This window comes from Danio aesculapii, chromosome 2, assembly GCF_903798145.1.
Source record: "Danio aesculapii chromosome 2, fDanAes4.1, whole genome shotgun sequence".
NCBI classification, from domain to species: Eukaryota; Metazoa; Chordata; class Actinopteri; order Cypriniformes; family Danionidae; genus Danio; species Danio aesculapii.
This window is the reverse complement of record NC_079436.1, coordinates 18,802,620-18,829,271: the sequence shown is the minus strand read 5'-3', so window position 1 is coordinate 18,829,271 and position 26,652 is coordinate 18,802,620. Positions and strand designations below refer to the sequence as shown.

At 36.8% G+C, this 26,652-nt stretch overlaps 1 protein-coding gene across 3 annotated transcripts in view; it reads right to left on the bottom strand.

Annotated features, from left to right (window-relative positions):
* arhgap29b (Rho GTPase activating protein 29b) overlaps positions 1–26,652 on the bottom strand; it is a 76,457-nt gene that overhangs the window by 1,488 nt on the left and 48,317 nt on the right. For 2 of the 3 annotated variants that reach the window (XM_056474165.1, XM_056474180.1), the window contains 15 exons: positions 25,299–25,409; positions 25,127–25,207; positions 24,871–25,038; positions 22,308–22,445; positions 20,915–21,105; positions 18,038–18,210; positions 14,848–14,979; positions 10,293–10,391; positions 7,381–7,544; positions 7,103–7,291; positions 6,857–6,994; positions 5,166–5,392; positions 3,717–4,020; positions 3,524–3,626; positions 1–2,288 (listed from right to left, as the gene is read on the bottom strand). The exon at positions 1–2,288 is cut by the window's left edge and continues 1,488 nt beyond it. In XM_056474165.1, coding sequence (XP_056330140.1) covers positions 1,351–2,288; positions 3,524–3,626; positions 3,717–4,020; positions 5,166–5,392; positions 6,857–6,994; positions 7,103–7,291; positions 7,381–7,544; positions 10,293–10,391; positions 14,848–14,979; positions 18,038–18,210; positions 20,915–21,105; positions 22,308–22,445; positions 24,871–25,038; positions 25,127–25,207; positions 25,299–25,409 — 3,156 coding nt within the window. In that variant the 3' untranslated portion in view covers positions 1–1,350. The remainder of the gene's footprint in view (positions 2,289–3,523; positions 3,627–3,716; positions 4,021–5,165; positions 5,393–6,856; positions 6,995–7,102; positions 7,292–7,380; positions 7,545–10,292; positions 10,392–14,847; positions 14,980–18,037; positions 18,211–20,914; positions 21,106–22,307; positions 22,446–24,870; positions 25,039–25,126; positions 25,208–25,298; positions 25,410–26,652) is intronic. The other variant, XM_056474172.1, reaches the window with a different exon arrangement.

Genomic DNA, 26,652 nt, shown 5'->3' with positions numbered 1-26,652 from the left:
CGCGAAAAAATACACACTTAGGCCCCGTCTACACTAATACGTCTTAGTTTTTAAATGGCATTTTAGAACGAAAATGCCATCGTCCATCGCGATGTTTCATATTAGAAATCTTACGATGCCAAATTGGTCGACATCGCCCAACGCTACAATGAACACACTGAAATTATGTAATTTTTGGCTGAATTTTTAGGCTGAAACTAAATTAGTTTTGATTTCAAAACAGCTTAGCAGAGCAACTTTTAAGGAAAGTTTGTTTTGGCTCCTAAATGCCTCTGAGCTAACATTAGTCCGAGGCAATTACACGATTGGTGGGTGTATTCTCATCTCCACAAAGATCAGACAGGAGAACAACATCCAACACAACATCAACTTAGCTACATTTATAAACTAGAATGGTCGAGTAGCAGAGCTGGTACAGATGTATCCGACCGCGGAGTAATTGTAAATACTTGGAGAGGGTCAAACACTGTACGAGAAGCGCCACATGTTTTAAAGTTCTAAATATTGTTTTCTATGAGAGTACACACACCGGGTGTGCCATTTGGTGTTTGTGGCGCACCGCATTAGCATTTCTCATGCAGTACCCAAAAAGCTGGACAATGTGACTCATTTCCAACCCCATTTACTACAACGCAGGGTTGTTAGAATGTTCGAAAACACCATACCGTCACTCACTTATCAGCTTTTTCAAACTTATTTTTGTCCTCAAACAAAGAACGATGAAGAACCTTGTTTGAAGTGTAACAGGGCCTTTAGACTAGGCATGGGACGATAACCTTTTTTAAGGTATACCGCAGTTTGGAAAAGTCAAGGTTTTAAAACCGCCAAAATGTTCTGTAATACCGTTCCTAAGGTATGTGTAAGATTTTGTATTTATTTATTTATTTATTTATTTTTTTTTTTTAGGACAACAGTATCTTCAGCAGAAAAAAATATCCAAAGATGTCGTTTTTAATTGTAAGGAAATCTGTGTTTTTGAAACAAATAAAGACAGCAGAAGTCTTTTATTCATTTGAATTATTTAGCCTGACATGTTTACTGCTCCAAAATATCATAAATCCTTCAAAAAAATATATATATTGTTTTCAAAGGGGAAAAAAAGTTTTTGTTTGTTACTCAGACATTTAAAGAGAATATATTTTAGAGCAGTAATCACAATACCGTGAATCATACCATTAGAATCTTTTACCGGCCCATGCCTACTTTAGACCCTGCACTAACCTAGGAGCTAATTTAGTTCCTGCAGTGCAAACAAGCCAAAAAGTGGGTAGTTCTGCCAATAGTTCTAGGAACCGTGAAATAGTTCCACTGGTGTGAAAGCCCCTATGCTGTACCATGCAGAAGAGTTTATTACACAAAATGAGCCTCTCGATGCTCCAGCTCCTGCATGCGGCGACTGCGTCTCTGATAGAGGGGTTTGGCATCTGTCGGGCTGAGCTCCTCAGCGCTGGAGCCTGGAGACTGAGGTGGAGAGAGTGTGATCGGGTTGAGCGAGTCGCTCTCCGACAGTCCTTCCTCTGCTCCTCCTGATACACTGCTGCTCACTGTTGTAAAAGTAGGCTTGGATGTCAGAGAGACAGTCACTGATGTTGTTGGCGAGGTGGGTGGGGTCGTCACCGCTGTAGAGATCGTCATGACTGATGACGTGCTGGCTGTTGTTAATACAGTAATAGCTGTTGTGTAAATAGCTCCTGTGGTAGTGGTTGGCGCTGTTGAAACTGATTTTGCCAGCAAGTCAAATGGCTTCAACTGGCCTCCAGATGGAGGTCTATAGAACGTTCCAGGAGAAGAGGGTTTTAGTGTCCGTGCTGCTCTGAACGATATTGGAGCTACACCAGATTGGCTTGTACCATCTTTTCTAGAGGTGCTGCTTTGGGATCCCATACTAATTTCAGGCTGTTTCTGCACACCGGAAGGTGGCAGGTTGGCGACTATCATTGCAGTCCTGGGCGTGACGTCATAATGTCTGTACTGTCTGTCCCAGGTCCTTCTCAGCGTCTGAGTGTCAATGAAGGGGTTCCTGTAAAAGTTGGTGTGTCGTGGTGTTGTCGGTTTCTCTGGTTCGGTGGTCTCCTGAATGGCGGCGGGCGAGTGATCATGCTCCACTGTGTTGCGGCTGTTGCGTTCGTTGAGTAGGCGGTCTATGGGCATGCTGATTGGTCGAGACACCGGCTTGGCACGCTGGGGTCTCAGCTGCACCATTCGGCTGCTGGCACCAGGCCGGCTGAACACAGATGTGGACTCGACAGAAGTCGAACCAACCCCGTTGACATCTGAGCCCTCACCTGCTAGAGAGAAAAATGACTTTTTTATACAATTTTATACACGTCAAAACAGACATCTGAATAGAGTTAAAACATTATTTTACACTTTCTTTATAAACCTCAGGTGTCGATCTTTAAAATTTTAGCCCACTTAAGGGACAGAAGTTTTCATTATAGAGTGAACTATTTGCCCTTTAAAGTGACAAATACAGGTACAGTCCAAGGTTATTTATAGGTAACAAAAACAAGCGAAAAACGAAAACGAGAATTGAAAAATCAATTTGGTTAACTTTTTAAAATAGAACTGAAACTGTATTGTGTACGTACAAAAATAACCTAAATGAACTAAAATTATAGAAAAAAACATCCTTCGTTTTCATCTTTGTAAATATATTTAATATATAAGCCTTTTGGAAGTAAATGTATTAACTTCGCGATGCCAGTTTTATGCCAGGTGTTTGATCTGTACGGCACATCAGAGTCTAATCCTACTGCCATTGTCCGGATCAAATCAGTCCTCGCTGTTGCTCCCGTGACAAAAACAATGACTGGACATGACAGCAGCACGGTGACATCATTAAATACGACCCGAGCAGACAATTAAAAGTATGAATTTAACACATTTGTGTCCAATAATGGGTTTTATATCCGTATTAGTGAGCCTGATCGCAAACGAATCATTCTATTTACCCGGATCTTCTAAGTGAACCGGTTGAACTAGTGGGCTGTAGTATTTGAATTTGAGGATGGGTAGATGGTAGTGTTCATGTGTCCCCTGAATACAGGTTTTAAAAAGATATCTTTAGTTGCGTTATTATGCAATATTCTGATGATTTTGTTTCTTGCACCAAACAAATTTTCTGATTCATAAAAATAAAATTAATACTGAAGTTAACAAAAACTAAACTAAAACTAAGCAATTTCAAAATATAGAAACTTATAAAAACTAGCAAATCTGCCCTTTAAAACTAATTAAGACTAACTGAATTTGAAAACAAAAAGTCAAAACGAAATAAAAACTAAAACTAATAAAAAAAAACTATTATAACCTTGGTACAATCAGTGTCTAAAACTCTTTGAGCTTGGCTACTTTTGTCCACTTCCAAAACCAAAGCAAGGACGAAGACATTTGGTCTGTCATTTCAGTGTGTGGATGACCAAGTTTTAGGGAAAAGAATGATGTGGATGCAGACTGCTATTAGACGAAAAAGCCATTTTCAGATTATTCTGGATTAGTGTAGATGTAGTCTCTTACTAACCAGATGTTTGTACTCTGTGGTCCTGAGACTTCATTTCCTTCCCTTCCTCCATGAGCTGAGCTGGGATGATCACAGACGAGTGTCTCTTGTAGAGTTTTGCACTCTGCATGAGAAGAAAACACAAACCAAAACTTTAATATCTCCAAAAAATAATCCTACTTGAGTCTGGCTTCCATTCTCTGGGCCACCCTACCTCTTTGATGTCCATCAGCGATCGGGAGTGACGGCTGAGTTTAGACTCTTTGTCCTGGAAGCTGGACCCAAAGGAAGCCTGTGATCCAGTTGGACTGGTTGGAGACAGGGGGCTGAGGGGCACGTCAAAGATCATCTGATGGTGCTTGATGAGCAGCTCCACCATGCGGGCCTGGTGAGGATAGTCAACCAGAGAGGACAGGGACACTTCTGCCTCCAAATGTCTGGGCTTGATGAGCGTGGGGCCGAAGATGATGCCCAGATTACTAGCGGTCATCTTGTTCTCTTCAGCTTGATCTGAAACTCTGCAGAACAATTAACAACAAGGTGTGCTGGATTATATTTCACTAAACAGATTCCAAAAACTCATTTTAAAAGCATACTTAGACTTGGGGCCCTGTTAACTTTAGACACAATCAAAGAACAAAGACAAATGACGTCATTTCAAACAAATTCCAGCCAAAACGAAGTTGTTTTTAAGTTCGTTTTGGCAGTTCGAAGTGGCACACCAACGTAAACTTTTGGTGGAGTTTATTTTGACTCGATGATGGTTACATAATCAATAGGTGTGTTCTGAAACTTGTCTGACCCCCAAATTTATGTCCAATTCAAGGAGTCAGACAAGAAAACAACATCCAAAACAACAACACTAGCCAAATAAATACACAGGAGAGTCAAGTAGCAGAGCTGGTACAGATGTATCTGTAGCCTTCCAGTTGAGTAGACTCGAAACAGAGCTCTGCATCAAATACTCATTTAAATCTACTTCTTTAGCTCAACTTACATTGATAGACTGACTCTTTTTTAAACACAAATACATCTTAAGATGCCACCAAAACCAATTACAACGACACAGAAACAAGGCAAATCGACTGAAGCAGATGTTAAATTCAATGAAGCTAATAGCAAAGAGGCATCACCAGATGCTAGCAAGAGTCTGCGATTGTTGAGGCTGATATCAGACTTTGCTGTGCGACTTGATGGTTAACTCTAGTAATGATTAACAAAGTGAGGTGCGACCTTAAAGCTCTAACACAGGTAAAAGAAACCTAAGATCGAATCGAATACGAGCTGCAAACGCAAAATTGCAATCTGCCACAGAGCTCCTCCCATTAAAGGTAACAGATCTGGAAAATACTAGCCATCGATCGAATCTACGACTGGTGAGACTTTCACAGATGTATCTACACCTGTACAACGCTCGCAGAGAGATTTTGAAGGCTCTGAGGGGGTCAGACTGCAGACAAAAAAAATCCATATTATTATGAGTATCCGCACTAGAATAAGATGTGATGCGCCACCCTGGCTGTTTACTAGATAATTATGAAACTCTTTTCTCTCAGCTGCCATTGTTGTGTTTATCATGTATTATCACTTATTGCCCTCAAACCAAGTGTGAAAATAAAATTAGTGTGAAGGTTCTTTAGGTTCTGGTTTTGTGCTATTGTACCTGTGCAGATGTGTGATGAGGAACTGCAGGGTTTTGTAGTGGGGCGCAGGAAGCTGTCGAAGGAGGTCTCTGACTTTGAAGAGCACTCTTTTAAGCTCAGTGCTGAGGCCCAGCTGCTCTCCTGCTGATTTCTCTTTAGCTGAGTCTGTCTTGTCCATGTTCTGAGTCTCTTTCGCCAGCCCAATGACATCGTTATAATATCGATACAGAATCAACGGCTCTGGCAACTGAAAAACAAATTAATTATTAATTTTTCCAGTTAGATAATGTCAATCAAGGTAGGGTTATTAAAAGTATTTTTTCCCTAAATGAACAATCAAACTCTCCAATTTGCAACAATAAAGTTCCAGCACTACAAATACCAAAGCGTTATTTATTTTCTCAATAACAAACAGATTTTTGTAATAGCCCTTTAAATTCCGATATGCATATGCTTTTGGGTTTTTTTTTTTAAATCATCCAGTTTTTTTATTTAACCCTCATAACGCATATGGATCCATTTTGACAATAAAGAAAGATACATACAAATTCCTTAAAAAGTGTATAAGGAGCAACACATTGCAAAATATGACCATCAAAATATCCAATTTATTGCTTTCTTATAATTTTTTTTACACAATTTTTAAAATATATAACCATTTAAATAAAGAATACAGAATATATATATATATATATATATATATATATATATATATATATATATATATATATAAGCCCCCCTGAATTATTAGCCCCCCTGTTTATTTTTTTCCCAAATTTCTGTTCAACAGAGATTATATTTTTTCAACACATTTCTAATCATAATAGTTTTGATAACTCATTTCTAATAACTCATTTATTGTATCTTTGCCATGATGACAGTAAAGAATATTTTACTAGATATTTTTCAAGACACTTCTATACAGCTTAAAGTGACATTTAAAGGCTTAACTAGGTTAATTAGGTTAAATAGGCAGGTTAGGGTAATTAAGCAAGTTATTGTATAATGATGGTTTGTTCTGTAGACTATCGGGGGAAAAATAGATAAAAGGGGCTAATAATTTTGAATTTGAAATGGTTTTTAAAAAATTAAAAAACTGCTTTTATTCTAGCCGAAATAAAACAAATAAGACTTTCCCCAGAAGAAAAAATATTATCAGACATACTGTGAAAATTTCCTGGCTCTGTTAAACATTTGGGAAATATTTAAAAGAGAAAAAAAAAAGTTCAAAGGGGGGCTAATAATTCTGACTTCAACTGTGTGTGTGTATAAATATATATATAGATAGCTCTATGGCTGCCGAGGTGATAGCAACCAATGTCCTTTGCCATGGGCCATACATACACACACATATACATATATATACATATATATACACATATATATATATACACCAGGCATGTCCAAGCTCGGTCCTGGAGGGCCGGTGTCCTGCAAAGTTTAGTTCCAACCCCAATCAGACACACCTGGGCTAGCTAATCAAGCACTTACTAGGCTTTCTAGAAACATCCGTGCAGGTGTGTTGAGGCAAGTTGGAGCTAAAATCTGCAGGACACCGGCCCTCCAGGACCGAGTTTGGACACCCCTGATATACACAAATGTTTTTTTTTTTAAGCATCCGAAACCAGGACTGCTTAAAAAAAAATGGGTGAGAACTATTATGTCAAGTTTCATAAAGATGATGAAACTAGGATTGTTTGTATGACCACACCTGTCTCAGGTAAAGCTTGAGCACGTTGCTTATGTCATGCGGGTGGAGGTCAGAAAGCTCCACTAAGTCCTTTCCATTCTCAAAGGCCTGGCACAGCTTTTCCACACGAGACTTCGCCCCATTCACCCGATAAATGCCCTTAAAATACATCGAAAACAGGCATCACTTAAAAGATGACTCAACACATTGAATAAATTCAACTTTTTTCTGTTGCATCACAGCTTTTAATAATAAGCCAATGTTTACCTTAATGTTCAGGGCACGACTCTCGATTTCTGAGGTGCATTTTTTGATGATGAAGGGAATGCCGTCAGGACTGTTCTTTACTACTTGGGCAAAGTCAATCCCGAAGAGGTGCAGCCTACCCTGGAGCTTCTTATGACCACACTGAATGGCAAGAGTCTCGAGGCATTTTTTATGACAGGCCAGGGAGCACTACAGAATAAGAGATCATAGAATGGGAACCAGCTCTAATAAACCCTGAACACTATCATTTTGAGTGTTTATGATGACGATGATTGTACCTCCTCACACTCTGCCCCATGAAAAACCACCAGACTGTCACACTCTCTGCATTTGGAAGGTGCTCGCAGTTTTCGTAGCTTGTGTGTATGAGCCGCTTTTGACATCTGAGCATTGCGGAAAGGGCCTGGAGAACTGGCTGTTTCCATCACCATCTCAGAGAGGCCTTAGACAAGAGAAGACATGATACGTTTGAAAAACTGATTTACAAATAGTTTTAAAAACACTGAGCTGGTGCACTAACAAAGATTTAGTATGGCTATTGGATCAGCAATGATCTTAAAGGAATAGTTCAATCAAAAAAAGAAAATACTCTTCACTTGTTCTAAATGCATACAAATAAAATATAGATACATAAAAAGGTCTAAAAACTGCAAAGAATTAGTAATTTTAGAGATTCATTTTAGAGATTTAGGTGCGTCAAAACGAGGACAACCAAACTCAAGAACAGCTTTTTCCCAAAAGCCATTACCATCCTCAACTCACACATGCAATAATCATATGCATGCACACACATGGACTACCTTATAATAAAAAAAGTATTGTATACATATCTCCTTCAGCCTCAGAACTGTTTACTCCACTTCACCCTACCTCTCATCCCCTATTTTTGCCTTACTATTTATCATCTTGCATTTACATATTGGAAATGTCTCTTCTTCTACTTCAGAACTGTTTACTCACCTCACCCTAGCGCTTCTCATCCCCTATTTTCCACGACTGTTTATCGTCTACAGTTATTCTACTGTAACTTGTTGTTTAGTGTGATTTGTATTGTAAGAATATATTTACATGTTTGCATTGAGTAGTGAGATGCACTTATCTCATCGCACATGTATATAATGTACATTGTATAAGTGTACAGTGACAATAAAAGGCATTTCCTTCTATTCTATTCAGTTTTAATTTATCTGAATAGCTATTATTACCCATTTAGGAAGATTTATTGAAAATTACATTTTCAAGCAATTTCATGCACTTTCAATTTTCTTGAAAACAATAAACTAAAATTCAAGCATTTTTAAGGATTTCCAGCACCTGAACCCGGTATTTTTGAAGTGCTATTTGGTGCCAAAAACATACAGATTATAGTTTTCTATATTTGTATATAAAATGTACTTATTTTACAAAAATGTACTGATGTTTTTTTTTTTTTTTTTTGTAGTAGTAACATATGGTTCAGATGCAAAAACCTCTAACTCCATCAGGCCTATTTTTCTGTGAATGAGCATTTTCTATCAGGCTCCTCTGATTAGGTTCAGAAGTTTCATTTGATATATAATAAAAAGGTTATTAGCTGGTAAATAAAATAAGTTTTTTCAAAAATGTCACTTTAGACAATTCCTTGGTTTTTAACAAGGTCGATTTTGTTTTGTGTCATAACCAGCTAAATCCACTTGTGCTGTTTTTGCAAAAACCTCTAAATCCACCTTTCGGGACAAGACAGTGTAATTAGCTGAAAAATTCCTAAAGATGCTATTATAAATTATTTTACCAAACATAAAACACATTACACAGACCACCTAAAATTAAAAATACATAAATCTGTCAAGTAAGTGGCGGTTCATTCCGCTGTGGCGACCCCTGGTAAATGAGGGACTAAGCCGAAAGAAAATTAATGAATATAATCTGTCAAGTAAATGCATTAATCAATAACATTAATTAAACATTAGTTATTAATTAGACATTAATTAAATCTTAACAATCAGTTGTCATTTCTGATATTTGGGATTTAGATTTAATGTAAGTAGAGCAATGTAAACATTGTAAACTAAGCTTGTTAGATTCAAATAATGTAGTGTAAAAACAATGGGAAACATCAATATCTGTGCATTGTCTATTAATATAAAAAGTAATATAATTTATTGAAGTAATATAAACATTTGTAAGTTCATTCTTTTTTTTTCTGACATTGAATACAAATAGAATTATTACACTGTAAAACCCAAAAAGTTAAGGTAACTCAAATCATTTGAGGAAACCGATTGCAACAAACCATACAAGTTCAAAAACTAATCCTAATAAGCACTGTGAACTTAATCCATTTGAGTAAACGAAGTAATTTGAGTACTGTAAAACCCAATAAGTTAAGGCAACTCAAACCATTTTAGAAAACCAATTGCAACAAACTATTTGAGTTAAAAAACGAATCTATATGAATACTGTGAACTTACTCCATTCAAGTTGAAGTAATTAAGTATTTAATTAGCTCATTACCTTCAACACCGAGTTCAAAACTCTTTTCAATTGAGTAGAATTAACTTTAAGTCAATTTTGAGTTAACTACACTCATTTCATTTGATAAAGTTGACGGTTGGGTTTTACAGTGTAAGTGTAAAAGTTATGTATAATGGTCTGATGTTGTTTAGTTTGAAATAAATACGTATATTGGATATTTTTCACCTAATACGGAAGCAACTGAGGACCATCAATTTTTTTAAATTAATTGATTTTTTTTAATCAATTTTAATTTAATTAATTTAATTTGCTAAAAAAAGTTTAGCAAAAAAATAAAACACAAGTTTGGGTGAATATTTGTATTCTTTACATTTTTATTGAGAAATATAAAGACATTGAATGATTGTGGTTTGTACTTTCATTGAATTAATAACTAAGTATTTTTGGAGGAACTGTAATCTCTCTCTGCTTCCTCAACTGTATTCCCCTACTTTAAGATGTGTTTACATTCAGCAATTATAACTGAAAAGCAACACTTTTGTTGGAGGGACAGGAACTGTTAACTGTGGCATTTTGCCAACGTCAACATCAAGCCCATCTGCGCAGCTGCACTAACAGCAAAAACATGGGCGCGAGCAATTCAGCACTTGTGTAACAAACACAAACCTGTGGTGTGTGATCACACATCTATGAACACAGACGCTCACAATCACGCTATTCACTTTGGACTACAAACCGGTATCGGATGGGGAAGGTGGCTCCCTTTCATCCAGGTCATCTGCAGAAGACATGGTACCAGTGGAGGGAGTTCTGGGAAGCCTGCGTTTGAAATCTCCTGTAAAATGAACACACACGCACACACACGTTAGATATTTCCGTCCTGCAGAGCACTTCTCCATCCTGTCCACTGAGAACTAGGTCAGCCGCATTACAAGCAAAACTTACAAACATGCTTAAACCAGCAATATTTTTAGAGGAACTTCTTTTAAATTTGAACACATCTATAGAGCTCAACAATTAAAATGACGGATTCCATTAGCTAAAGTGAAAGCATTTTAGTAAGTGACAATAACTGAATTGTTACTTTACTGATTAGGCCAGTGTTTACATTACATTTGTTCAATTTGTTTGCTAGTTTTTCTGTGATTGAACGATGTTGTATTGGAAATAGTTACTTGAAAATGTGGCTATGTTAATCTGGCTAAATTACATGATGTATGAATCACATTATGGCCCATAACATCAGATGTCAAATTATCAGTTGTGAATCTTAATATTGCCATCAAACTTAAACATATATTCAGGAGATGTGTGTCTTTTGACCTATTACTTTTCTGTATTGCTCCAGGACTAATTTCATATATTTGTTTAAGAAGTGAAGTTTCATTAACTAAGTTCGAGAGGAGCACGTGATATAATTGAGCATCATTGATATGGTTGCTCATCTGTAATCAGTAATAATCCAATCAGAGTGGTCCTAGTTTACTATAAATGGATCATTTCCTTCCTACTGCTCTATCTTCGTTTGGAAGAATCCCCCCTTCCACCCCATCTCCTCCTTTTCCTCCCTTTTCTAAAGGGGGAGCTCTCGAGACCTACTTGATCTCGGATCTCCTGATAGGCTTATTGACCGGGTGGGAGCCCTGGGCTCAAATATCTCCGAGCTCAGGGTTCTCTCCCCGGACAGCATGCCAAACCTGCTTTAAATGCCAAGCATATCTAAGTGGGAACTCTTGAAATAATAAAATGCTCTGTGCGGTGCAATTTATTTATTTATTTTTTTACATTACTCAAGCATCTTTAACTTTTTTTTTTTTTCATTTTGAGCATTATAAATTCTAGATCAGGGGTGCCCAAACTTCTTTGCATGAAGGGCCAAAAACCAAACATTATTGAGAGCCATGGGCCGAAGATAAATATACCTAATATATAACTATTTTACATTAAAGTTGCCATGGTTAATTTCCTCAATTATTTAGAAAACATTGCTTTTAATCGTGTTAACTAATACAGTATAACGTTTTAATTATAACTTATTGCAATAAAAATACAGATATTCACATTTATAACACAGTGGAGTAAAAGGCTTAAAGAGCCCATATTATGGGTTTTTGAAAATGCCCTTCCATGTAGTGTGTAACATAGCTCTAAGTGAAGTGAAATATCCAGCTAAGGCTTAAATCTGAAAGTGTACAGTGTTTAAAACTATTGATTCATCTATAAAAGAGTCGACTCATAGTGCTTCAAACGAGTCGTCTTGATAACGAGTCATTAGGTGTTTCGTGATGACGCGGCTACGAAACACAAGTAGTTGTGCGTGCAAACCCGGGACATTTGAAACCTGCGGCCCCCCCCCACTAACACAGAAAAAAAGCCCCACACACACACACACACAGAGACACACACAGACACCGGTCGAATGAAGTCACGCTATGCAGATGGATATTATTGACAGTCTAATTAAAGATGAAACCTCAGCAATATAGCCCAGCCTTGAGCAGATCGAGTGCTTCTGGAAATTACATGCTTAAAAAGAAGACTTCATCGGTTTGTAAAAGGAAGGATCAGTAAAGACTGTCAGAGCATGGATCAGTGCATCATGGATCAGTTTCTTCCCCCATTTCACAAGTGTAAGTACGTGCGATTAAACTGTTGCCTCGTTTACTCTAGCTTGCAAATTATGTATTTAGTTGTGTTTTGTTACTTGTAACCGCGTGTACTGTATCAGGTTAACTCTTTATTTTCTCATATCGCGTGTAAAGCCACGTTGAAAACGCGACGCGTGCCGCTTTGTTTACGGATCGCCAGCTATTCCTACACACATGCAACGGTCAGGTTTCAAAATAGTTCAGCTCAGATTCAAGGGAGCTGTCTAAATTGCACCCAGTAAGCCGAACTGGCGCTCTAGTCTAGGCGAACGGTGAGTGTGTGTGTTGTGTGTGTGTGTGTGTGTGTGTGTGTGTGTGTGTGCGTGTGTGCGTGTGTGTGCGTGTGAGTTGCGCAGAGCCGGTTCAGCAAGCTGAACTGCCGCTCTAGGTTATGGACGATCACGCCGCCCTCAACCCGAAAGTGAAAAAGAAAGTGACCCGTTAGCAACGTGAGGACCGGGGGGTGTCGCAGATATAACCGAGGACGTGGGTGGTGTCCACTGTCCACAGTAGTCAAGCAGAATCTGCCTTTGCCTTGATTTGCTACCCCAGGCTCTGCATTGTTCTCTGTTTGTCGGGTGACAGTGTGTACATTTTAAACTAAATTACAGCATTTAAATTGAAATATTTAATTTCAGTTAGCTTTTTTTGAAGCCTAACAATAAAACAAACAATTAAAAGGTTACATTAATATTGAAATGACAATACCTAAACCATCCCCATCATTCAATCTCTCTCTTAGATGGGGTGGCGGGTCAAATCAAAGGTTACCATGGGCCAACTTTGGTCCGCAGGCCCTAGTTTGGGCATCTCTGCTCTAGATGATGGATAGTAAAGCAAAAGTGTCTTCTTTCCAAATATTTATAAACTGAGAATGTAGTGCAAATTATTCAGCAACTGTTACTGTTGCCTCTGATGGTGAGGGAGAAAAGGACACTGATATAGTAAAATAGTAAAAAAAAAAAAAAAAAAAAAAATGATAGTTGAAATTTAATTGAACTGATGGTTTTCAAAATATTTGTTCTAGGTTATTACCAGACTTACTTCATGTGTTTGTACTTGAAAAGCAAATATTGACCACAGTACAACTTTTCTTTCTCATTACTTCATAATCTACTTCCATAACTTTTCTACTATCCATAACTTTTTACATTTTTTAGCATGAAACTATTCAATGTGGACCATAGTAAAGTGCAAAGTGTCTTCTTTCCAATGATACATAACTTTTGTATGTTGCTCACTGGGGTCAAGAACTGTTACAATTTTAAGTTAGATAGGTGTAAATGCCCATTAGTTGGTGCTGGCTAACTTGAATGAAAAATGTATTTGTAAGGCATTTTTAATTTAAAAATCTGTTAAACCATAAACCAAAAGTTATAATGAATCAAGCAAGCAATCAATTAATCAAAAAAATTAAAAATAAAAATAAATCAAACAATTAACAAATAAACAAATTAGTAAATAGGTAAAATTGAAGTGCATTCACTCAACTGAAGCACTGAAGGAATTGAAGGGTGCTTTTTGGGATGGTGAAATAAATGAATGAATGAATGAATAAGAAAGAAAGGAAAAAGGATACACAATTAAATTATTATACAGATAATACCACTAATAATAACAAACCATTTTAGGTGTAATTTTGATGTAAAGTCAAACCCAAAATTATTCATACCACTGGCTTGACTGTACAATGGCCCGTCTCCACTGATCGGTATGGTACGGTTCGGTACAGTAGTATACGGTACACATTTATTTCCGTTTCCATTGTCAATGGTACCAAAACAACAAACTCCAACGTTGCACTTTTTTGTCACCCATTTGTAAGAGTACCGAACTAGGCTCACTGCTGAACGCTATTGATTTACAATGAATCGTCACTCACTAGCGCATGCAACAAGACAAGGAAACAACACCACAGGACTTGAAATACACAACTGAAACACAACACCATAATCATACAATGACCTCATATGAAATACAATGACAATGTGAAAAAACAGCCGCATGCCAAGAAGCAAGAAGAGGATCTGCTGTATGTCCACTATTTTGTGTGAAAAGCGAGAGAGACGGCTCTTCCTCTATCTATTTGTATGCACTTGGCACTTGTGTACATTTGTTATAATGAAATTGAGCATGCAAAGATTGTGATATGTGCATGCATGGCTTTCTTGTTTGAGTGAGAATGATGCAACTTTTAGCCATGGGCAGTGGCAAAGTAAGCCAAATTAAGGTAAAAGGTACTGAATCATACAGTACTGTACTGTGCTGTTAAGCTTATGCTGCAATTCGAAAGTGCACTCGTTTTAGAACTTCAGATTCAGTTGCGTATGGGAGAAATTACTAGGAATAATAAACGGCAGAAAATGGTCAAGTACTTTGCTCTACACACAAGTGTGTTCATGACTATGCTATAAAGCAGAACAATATACAGTAAGAAAATATCAGTTTGCACAACAAGCTCATTTTAATATGTAAAAATAAATGGAAGTGAATGAGACTCGAGCCAAATAGATTCTAATGGCTGCACCCACTCGTATGTAAGGAATAAAGTCAATAATGAACAGTAGTGCTCAGAGGAAATAGGGCATAGAATACATTGAGATGTGTGCTACATTGTAGAAAAGCATGTATCAGGAAAAGCACCTGGACTGGCAGTGGGGGAGTCCATGGAGCGAGACTCGCTGCTTCCTCCAGCGCTCTCGGAGTCACTGCACATCCCTCCTCCACTGGCACTGCCTGAGCTCCAGGCCCGCTGAGAGCCCTGCGTCCTCGGCACTACAACAGACAACATTCACCTCACAATCAACTTACACCTCAGAAATCTCTATCCTAAACCTAGGGCAGAAAAATTCATTTGGAAGAATGTGAAGGTTTAATTCAGTTCAGTGTAAGGCTGCAAGAAATTGGAAAAAACATTGCAATATTTAGCTCAGTGTTTGTGATGTATATTGTGTTATGAACACAATTCCACCAGATGACTTAACTATTGTGTACAATAAAAATGACAAATTTGACAAATTTGACTTTCCAACAGAGAAAACCACCAACAATCAAGAATGCATGATTATATGGTGTCATGGCTTTGCAATCAAAAAATGTCATTATAATGGAAGTCAATGGGGCAAAAAAAGCCACGAGCATAACGAAAAGGGTAATAAATTTGCCCAGAGTGTATCATTGAATTATTGAAACTTTTCAAAGCATTTTCCCAAAATATGTGTCAAAATAAGATTGGTCACTGAAAATCATTCCATTTGCTCAAACACAGAGAAGGTTGTGGCCAAATTAATAGTCAAAATCATCCCAGAATGGATGAAAACATCCCTAACAGCATACAATACAAATAACATAAACAGTGCTTTATGGTTTTCAGGGAAGTCAAATAGTAATTGAAAGTGAATAATCAAATGAAAAATGACACTACAATCTTCATCATTTAAATAATTAATTCAAATTAATCTTGATTAAAGCTTAAAACAGTCAAATGTTTTGTGCCCGGGTGCTTTAAACTTGCTTGAAAAGCTCAAACAGGCCTTTAAAACACATGCAAGTATTAAAAATTCACTTTATTATGGTTTTACTATGCACAAATCTCAAATCTGTTGTGCTTGATAAGCTGCCTTTCCACTGCACATGACAAGCGACAGACCGGAAGTCATTCATTTCCAATGGAGAGTAGCTGCGTGGTGTTCCGATCATCTCCGTATGCAGAAAATTCAGATCTGATTTGAGCAGCGGATCCATTAAAATATTTAACCTCCTGCGACTAAACTGTATGTGACCGGTCGACCGGATGTGATGTTGCTGTCCAAGTCGATCCGTGTGCGCAAGATGAGAAATAGTCGTTTTTTTCGTTATTACTATCGTTTATATTAGAAAACCATTCATATTCATAAATGAGTAATAAAAAAATATTATTTTTTAATGTTGTCTCCACATTCCCTCCAAAATTAAGCAGTCTATGAATTTCTAATATTCATTTATTCATTCAACCATGGTGAACGCACAGAGAATAATGGCTTTTGCACTTTTTGCACAAATTGTAAGCGACCGCCATAAGGGGGTGTATTCTGACAGTCGTGTCCAAATATCGCATGCAGTGGGCTTTAGTCTACTAATCCTGACTGGACACTGCAGATCCTGCAATGTGACTATTGCTGATGCGCAGACTCCAATATCCATTCTGAAACGAAAATATTGTGCAGCCCTAGTTCAGTGCTCTGTTATGCTAGTCTAGCTGCAGTAAATGTGCGCTCAGGCTTATGATGTCACAACATCAGGGGCTTTTTGGAAGCTGAGGGCTAATCTGGATTTGGGTCTTATTGCTGACTATTGGCAGCTGTAAATGACCAAAACTGGGTGAAAACCCAAGTGGACACGTCAAGCCATAAAACTAATAAGCTGTAAAGGATGTTGAAGCTTGGCAAACAAAAGCGCCTAATACTGCCAAACATTTAAGGATCTTGATTAAGTGGGAAGAAAATAAATGTCTTGGAGTTTTACAGTCTAACAAACACAGGTTGGGTAGATTGATTTCCCCTGAAGAGTGTAAAAATTTACTCTTTTTTGATTAACCCTTGTGTGCAGTTCAGGATGTTTGCATCCACTCTAAGGTGATTTCAAAGTTTAATTTGGCCACAACAGTCCCTGTGTGTCAGCAAATGAAATGATTTTTGGTGACAAATCTTATTTTGACATATTTAAAAAAAAAAAAAAAAAAAAAATCAACAATACAGACGAGCAAATTTACTACCCTTTTGTTGTTTGTGGCTGTTTTTGACTAATTGACTTCCATTATGACGACATTTTAGTTTTATTTATCATTCATTCATTTTCTTTTCGGCTTAGTCCCTTTATTAATCCAGCGTCGCAACAGCGGAATAAACTGAAAATTTATTTAGCACGTTTTACGCAGTGGATGCCCTTCCAGCCGCAACCCATCTCTGGGAAACATTTCCAGAGGAAACCCATGCGAACGCAGGGAGAACATGCAAATTCCACACAGAAATGCCTACTGACCCAGCCGAGGCTCGAACCAGCGACCTTTTTGCTGTGAGGTGACAGCACTACCTACTGCGCCACTGCGTCGCCTAGGTTTTTTAATTTATTTATTTATTTATTTTATTTACAAATATTACCTCCTCCCAATAAGGAAAACCACAAAGAATCAAGAATGCATGATTATATGGTGTCATGGCTTTGCAATCAAAAAATGTTGCTAAAACGGAAGTCAATGGGGCAGAAACAGGCACAAACATAATGAAAGGGTAGTCAGTTTAAACAATACACAAGGGTATGGCTCATTGGTTTACCACTCTTCACCACTGTCGACCAAGTGAAAACACAGATGCATGGACAGTGGACACCTTTCAAAGCCACGTCAATCAGCTGATCTGTCTATGAGCTGACATATGAGCAATCTGCTGATGGATCAACTGATTGACGTGGCTTTCGAAACGCTCCAGTGACCTAGTATCTGTGTTTGCACTTGGTAAACAGTGATGAAGAGTGGTAAACTGATGACGTTTGCGGCAAATTTTCAGTACCAATTGGTACCAAAATCAATACATTTGACAACCCTAGCCCTAACTACTGTTTTCTCACCATATTTTTTGTTGTTTTATTTTCAAACTACCTTGCCTATGTGAGATATGTTAGTTCAACATTTGTACAACAGAATCATAAAGTTATTTAAGTGATCATTTTTAAGAGGTCTGATCAAAATTTGACCCTCCAAACAAACCGTGAACACTAATAGAACTCAGAACTTCAGGAGATCTGGGTTTGTTTCTTTTAAAGAGGAGTTAATACCCTAAGCTACAGTATCCCTTACCTTGCATGTCTATACTGCTATTGGAGCGTCTCTCTGCAATCTTGGCCTTGCAGGGCTGCATGTTAACCTCCACCTCATCTGCACTGTGATTATCCACAGACGTAGCAGAGCCCTGCGACAGGTTCCCATGGGACGAGCGAGTGCTGTTCTGAGATCTTTTATGAAGGGACATTCTGGAAAGGAAAGACAGGTGTTAAATCACACATTTTTACACCCTTACCAAAGTGAAAATTAAGCACTTTTTCAAGAATTTTGCATTTTAAAAAGTGTCTAAAACTACATATTTACACACTTCATCACATTATACATACAGGCACATACTTCACCACATAGCCTTCTCTGTTGCTGCACACAAGTTATGGAACGCTTTCCCTTATTGTGTAATGAATGCTTCCACACTAGCTAGGTTTAAAAAGATGTTACAACTCATCTCTTTAAGATTGGATTTTCAGATTCTTGATCATTCTAATGTGTTTAGAATTTTTGAATTCTCTATGTTGAATCCTTCTATTTTAGTGCATGTTTTTTTTCTCTGTTGTTGTGGTGCTTTTAGTTTTAAAAGAGCGCATTATAAATAAAATGTATTATTATTAGATGTTATTTTTTTATATAGTATTCTACAGTGTAGTATAAAATTCACATAAAAAAAAAACCGCATAGTATGCTTGCCCTAGGGCTGTGCGATTAATAGAAATCAAATTGCAATCGTGATTTGAAATGTTGCGATTAGCTAATCGCAAGAGGTTAGGATATGAAATATTATGAGATATTATATAATTTCCCCCACCCAGAGCAAATGCGTGACTGCCGTCTCTGTGTGACAGTCTTACTAGCCAATTGAGTGAACACACTTTCGTTTTGCCTAATCAGAATTGCACAACCGAACTATGCAGAAAGCCCACAATAAACAAACAAACAAATAAACAGGAAAGTGCGGACGAGTGGGATGATGGCGTCTGCCACTTCAGAAGCATTAATAGACGAATTCATATCAAAGAAAAACAGCACGTCGGTAATATGGGAATATTTTGGTTTCAAATTCACACACCAAACAAAAATGGGTAATTTGTAAGAGCTGTCACAGAATTATTGCCACAGAATGAGGAAATACAGCAACCAGCACCTAAAAAAGCACCACAGGTGGCTATATGAGGAGTGTCTTGCTAAAAAAATCAACTAAAAGTATTGCCAGTGACCCTCAATCAATCAGCTAGCAACAGCAAAGTACAATTTCAGGGTTGTTTGCAGCTGTTACACCGTATGAAAACACATCACGAAGGCACCAGGAGATAACTAATGCCATAACTCACTACTGTTTGCTCTAGAGAAAGATTATTGTTTAATTTCTGAGAATTTCTAAACAATTTTGAATAAAAGTTGGAGTTAGTCAGTATCTTTTCAGTTCCTTTTTTTTGGCTAACACTCAATGCACTCTTTAGCAGTTAGAAGCTATGATACAGAATATTGAGTGGCTCTTGACTACAAAATTAAATTGCAAATCAAATTAAAATCGCAATATCTATTTTAAAAAAATAATAACATACAGGGCTCAACAATAAGGACTGGCTGATAGCCTGGGGCCAGTGTGCGAGGCGCTCGGGACAGTAGACAGGATTTTTACTGGCCTGATCAGTGCTGCCTTGTCACTGAAGTTTAATTTGCCTGCGACTAGTTGTCAATTGCGTATGAATACAGTCTTAGAATCGAGAAACTCTACCTTCTCTGTGATGTCGTAAACACCATATTGCTTTTCGATTTCTCCTATCTGATTGGATGTTGTGAGCATGTCGTGGTTTTTTTTTTTTTGTAACCTGGTAAAAACCAGTACAGCGAAGTGATGGCAACATCAAATGATGAGTTTAAAAGAATGTCTTGGAAGCAGACATTTACTTGGGTACATCACAACGAAAAAAATTAAGTGATGTTGACCTTTTGTTTTGCTATAACATACCTGCACATTTCCCATACTGCTATTTTTGTTTGCCGAACACTTAGAATTTTGCTCATTATACATGTATTAACATTGTAATTCTAAATTTAAACACATTTTTTTGACACATTATTTAAAATGTGTGGCTAAGAAACAGCTATTGACTTTTCTTTAGTGAAATTGAACCCTGGGAAAAAAATAAATAAATAAGAAATTCGCAATTACATATTTTCCCCAAATCGCACAGACCTAGCTTACCCCAAGCCAAACATTGAATTACTGCCCTTTACTCTCCTAAAAGTCACTCACTTTTTAAATTTGTCATCTTTCATCTTAAATGTATACTCATTTTAATTTCATGAGTTATTCATTGTAATCTCCATGCATTTTGTATTCTCCCACTACTTAAGCAAAGATTGCAGATAAATAAAACACAGTCAGATCATGCTACAGACTAGAGTTTTCATTTTATGCAAAAGCAAAACAAAAAGATAGTAATTATAAACCGTTTTTGTATCAAATTCATTCAAAAACAACACTAATACATTTCCAAGCAGTTTCAAGCACCTTATCCAAAAAGTCATTAAAAGTTAAGCATTTTCAAGGATTTTCAGCAGACCTCAAATCCTGCACATTATAAAAATACTGGCAAAACATGCAGCACGAAATCTTTGCTGATTGTGAAATGGGTTACTCAACAGGCAAGCTTAAGATTGAATAGACTGTAAAGGGATGTGATAGCACTGGCCAGTCTGTTTGACGTGGGTGTGATTCAGAGGTCAAGCAGAGATGCAAAGTTTACACTGGGCAGCGATTACAGAGAGCAGAACTCTTGGGTAAACAACATGCCATTACCGACCGTTGTTTCGTTGGTCGTTCTTCCTGAGGAAGATGCAAACAATGCTTGCCTTTCTCTGGTCTACACGGAAACTTGAGTGTGGACTTACCCCGTTTTTGAGGAAGCGGTGATGTCCTGAGACAGAGACTCCAGCCACACGCGCTCTTTAGGGAGACTGCGCACAAATTCTGAGTAGCGCTGACCTGGTTCGTACTTCTTGGCTTGTTCGCTTAAAGCTTGGTAGTTGACGGACAGGGGCAAAGTCTGAGCCTGCTGCATCTGGAACCAGTTCACTGTCACCTACAAGAGAGTGTGAGGAAAAGTCACTATGCAATAATGGGGGGAATTACAAATACATTGAATATATATATATATATACTATTGTTCAAAATATTCAGTTAGATAAAACAATAGCAAAGAATTTAGCATTTACAGGAGTTATAAAATATTACAAAAAACAATGCAATTAACAGTACAGTTGAAATCAAAATGATCAGCCCTCCTGTGAAATTAGTTTTTCTTTGTCAAATCTATGATGTTTAACAGAGCAAGGAATTTTTCACAGTATTTCCTATAATATTTTTTCTTCTGGAGAAAGTATTATTTGTTTTATTTTGGCTAGAATAAAAGCAGCTTTTAATTTTTAAGAACTATTTTAAGGTCAATATTATTAGCCTCCTTAAGCAATATTCATCTTTGAATCAGAATCAAAATCAGAAAGAGCTTTATTGCCAGGTGTGTTCACACATACGAGGAATTTTTTTCAAGACAGAGCTTCTACTGTGCAACATAATGACAGAGACAGGATAAAAAACAGATAATAAATTTAAATATAATAAGTAATTAGTGAATGCAAATATACAAATTGACAAGTGTATGTACAGGTATATTACTATATACAACGTTATATGTGCAACTGTTATGTGCAAATCGGCATGTCAAGTATGTCTAAATAAATAAGCTTATACGTGTATAAAAAGTAGTGATGTTTGTTTCACAATTACTATCATAAGTTAGTTATTATTTAGACAATGACATAAATAATCCAAAATATACATTTGTTGACTCTTGGTCCAAATTGATTGAGTATAATGTATCATGTAAAGTGATATGTTCCCCTGTTATTATCATGAGGAATTGTGTAATTTGGTTTTCTTTTCCTGATTAGGGAATTTAATTAAGAGAAATAGCTGTAAAAAAAGTCAAACAGCTTGTAAATTAGATCTCTAGAATAAAAAAATGTAATATAAAAAAAGTTTTATTGAGATGGATTGTTGATGGATGTTAGCCCGATTGGGTAGCTTTACTTGGACAGAGGAAAATTAAGACCTGTTCAAAATGATTTAAGACCTACAACACAATATTTCAGTGAATTTAAGACATTTTAAGACCCCGCAGGAACCCTGTACATAAGAATAAAATGAAGAAGGAATAAAAAAATAAAAACACTGAGCATTTTTTTCAACAGTAGCGTGTAATAGTGTTGTGACAGGGATACAGACCGCTTTGAGGGTCAGGTCACATTGGAAGACCAGCTTCCGAATCTGTGCGAGGATTTCACTCTTAGCGTTTGACAGGCTGACCTTCTTGGCCTCCAGTTCAACCACACAAGCTTTATACTGCTCCTGCGCTTCCTCTGCCTGGAGTTACCACAAAAGCAGAAAAATCAGCCAAACAAAACACAAGCGTTGTCATTTTACTTGCCTGTTTTATGTAATTTCTGTGCCATCAAGCCATTCAAAATACATTTAAAAAAAAAGAATTCTGCTCAATTGGTTTTCTAAATGGCATGTAATGTAATATCTTTTAGTTGCAAGAGGTTTACAGGATGATACAGCAAGAATAATGTATAGTTGTCTGTACATCAGCATTAATACACCTTTCCCAAAGTCAAATTTGAGCACTTTTCAAGCCCTTTTAAGTTTCATTTTCAAACTTTTCCAGCACTATACAAGTTGGGCAAATTACAAATTTTATATGCATACTTAAACACATTATATCAGATGCTGTTTCTAATCATTTTATGAACAGCAGTCAACATTCGAAGTAAATCAAATATTTTTTTCAAAATTGCCCTAGGAGAAGAATGTGTGTTGTAATGTGTAATGTAATGTGTGTATTTATAAAGCGCATTTATTGTGTATGGCCATACACCCAAAGCGCTGCAGTGTGATATGGCTGTGGCTGTGTTGTTCAATAGTTTATGGACAACTTTGATGAAAGTTAATCATCCACTTTACATTTTAACTACTTTAGTATAGTATAGTATAGTATAGTATAGTATAGTATAGTATAGTATAGTATAGTATAGTATAGTATAGTATAGTATAGTATAGTATAGTATAGTATAGTATAGTATATTTTTCTAAGAAAAAAAATTTGATGACATGTTTGCTCCAAGCCCAACATTAAATTACTGTCATTTACTCTCTTAAACGTCATTTAATCAAACCTTAAATGTGTCATCTTTCACCTTAAATTGATATTTACTTTAATGTCATGCATTGTTCACTCATTTTGTGTTAAACGCAATTTATTACAATGCCTAATCAAAGCAGGCTCCAGAGTTTATACTTCATTCAAAAAGGTTTATTTTAAATTCTTATTTTATTAATTTCATTTTTATTATTATCATATAATTGTTTTCTTATTACTCTAACTATTTATTCATTCATTCGTTTTCTTTTCGGCTTAGTCCCTTTATTAATCCGGGGTCACTACAGTGGAATGAACCGCCAACTTATCCAGCCTATGTTTTACGCAGCGGATGCCCTTCCAGCTGCAACCCTTCTCTGGGAAACATCCAAACACACTCATTTTACACACATACACTACGGACAATTTAGCCTACCCAATTCACCTGTACCGCATGTCTTTGGACTGTGGGGGAAACCGGAGCACCCGGAGGAAACCCACACGAACGTGGGAAGAAAATGCAAATTCCACACAGAAACGCCAACTGACTCAGCCGAGGCTCGAACCAGCGAACTTTTTGCTGTGAGGCGACAGCACTACCTACTGCACCACCGCGTCACCCTATAACTATTTAGAGTAAGATAAATTTTTATGAAAGCAACACAATTGATTTTCAAGCATTTAGCACTTTATCCAAAACCTAAAACTTTTCAAACCTTAAAATGACTGCTAACTCTTTACAATAAGGCTGTATTATTTAATGTTAAAGAATGTATTTACTAACAATAGACCATTTTGAGGGATGTAAACAAAAACAATGTTCCCAACATATTTCCATTTTCACATATGTAATTTCTAAAGTTTCCGAGAATCCAAAAAGAGCCAAATATTGATAAATAATATTATGATAGATGTTTTAACATTAAGTTATGATTGAATTGCCTTGTTACAGTTATGAAATAATTTTATACTAGCAGAAAATGTTCATGACTGCATTGAAATGGCCTACGACATTCATTACAGGATTTATTCATCTTTGTTCATGTTAGTTAATAGAATTAAAGTGGTAACACTTTAGAACAGTGGTTCATTAGTTAATCTATTTACTAACAGTCACTAAGTATGACTAGTCTTGTAAAGCCTTTATTACTCATAGTTGAACATATATTAATGCATTATTAAAATTCAAAGTTGTGATTGTTAACATTAATTCATGCACAGTGAGTTAACAAGTAAGTAACTTTTAAAATTATGAATAAATAGCATAATAAATGTATTACTAAGTGTTCGTTCATGTTAGTAAATACATAATGGACAATTATTTTAAAGTGTTACCATTAAAGTTAACTAACAGAGCATTAACTACTATTAACACCATCAATTTTAATAATGTATTAGTAAATGTTCAACTATGACTAATGAAACCTCACGGTAAAGTGTGACCCAGAACACTAAGACAACCTTCAAGCATTTACATGGATTTCTAGCACTCGCATTTTCACACATAACATCGGTTGTTAAGGAAAGTCCCACAAGCTCTGTGTTTCTCATTGCTGCTTTGATGCCTAGTAAACAAGGACAATAAACTTAAGGGTGTGTCTATGTGTGTGTGTTGAATTAAAAGTCTTTATAGTGTAATTTCTGCAGTACCTTCTGTAGGGCCTCTTCCTCCACCCTGCGTTTCTTCTCCAGTGTCCTGCCTCCTGCTGCCGACTGCTCCTCCTCGGTACGGCTGGTCGAGCTCCGGGCCTTCTCGTATTCCTCCCTCTTCTGCATCTTCAACAGCCGAGCCTTCTTTAAAGCACTTTCTGACTCGCTCTGAAAGCACACGTAATTTATAAAGTGCTATCATTCTGAAGAAATGTTGAGTTAGTGATGAAATTCCAATTCAAATAGGCATCAGTACCATTTTCTTCAGCTCTCTTTGCCATTGTTCTTTAATCTCTTTCCTCTGCTTGTCCAGGTCATTCTTGCGGGCCAGCAGTGGCTGTTGGAATTAGGGGAAAATGTGTGGAATTCTAGGAATTGATCTGTTGAATAGTTGGCTAACAGCATTCGGCGGAATCGATAGATCTTACCTGGGTGAATTTGTTGGTCTGGAGAGCTGCAGCCGTTTGGAGCAGCACATGATTGTACTCGATTTCATTTTTAAAGGCAGACACATAGATATCCCGGAAAGGCATGAAATCCTTAAGATAAAGACAGAAGATCACAAAATACTGTCACGTCAACACTAAAATGACTATTAAAATAATTTAGAAAGAGTTCATTTGATCAAAATAAAATAAAAATATAAATTGTGGAAAAAAAAGACTACAATTTGTAATCTTGTCATTTGTAATCTACAAGACTACAATCTGAAATTACTACATTGTACAGCAATTTAAGGTCATTTATTCCTGCAATGGCAAGACACATCAGCAGCGATCTTCTTGTTTAATATTTTTATGAAAAACTGTGATAAACACAAATGCTTTCATTATTCATTAATAAAGAGAATGTTCACAAAATACAGAAATCTACATTTGTTCAGTTTAATAATGCATGCTTTTGAATTTTAGTCTATATACATTTTAAAGTCAGCATGAAACTGAAAGATAAGATTATTAATTTCCCCCTATTGTGACATACATCCCATTGAATTTTGTCAAAGACTATTGAATACACAAGACATGTCACTTGTAGTTTTAAATGGGGAAAAGTGTCACGGTCAATATGGCGAATGAAGCCCCGCCTACTAGTACAGGAGACAATTATCGATCACTATAGACTGACGATTCTCCAGGGGAGAAGCTCAAGCCAGAGATGTGCTTTTACAACAGTTTTTTGTGGTCAACAAATCTCAGCAAATACTTGCTTCACAGACATAAGAAATATACTGCGTCCACACAAAGCTTGAAATCTGTACTGTTAAAAGTACATCACATGACAGCAGCAACTACTTAAACTTGTAAACAAAGAGTCGCTTTCATTTCTGGAGGGGATTCGCCCTCAAGACAAAGTTGTGGATTACTTCAGAAGAGCAGCGTGATCTGAAAATCTTTATTCATATGATGATAATGTGTAGAACGGCCATAAATGAGGTTGATGTCGTGATCTCGTTCCTTTCGCGTGCGCATGTACATTAGCTCGGGCAACCTAAACAAAATGCCGATTTAGTTTGATTCGAACTTTGAGAAATTAAACTTATGAGATGGTGGTTGTTCAATTTTAATAGTGATTGCAAATATGTAATGTAATCGTAAGCTTGGCAAAGAGTTTTGGAAAATTTGATGTTTCCCCATTCAGACAGTTTGCCCGAACACACTGCCGCCTAAGAGGTGTTTCAAAGATGGCCGCAAAGTGAAATGACTTGCCTTAAAGGTACTTTGATATTTTACCATATTCGTTTGAACTACTGCCTCCATATTCGTTTGAACCACATGCTGATGG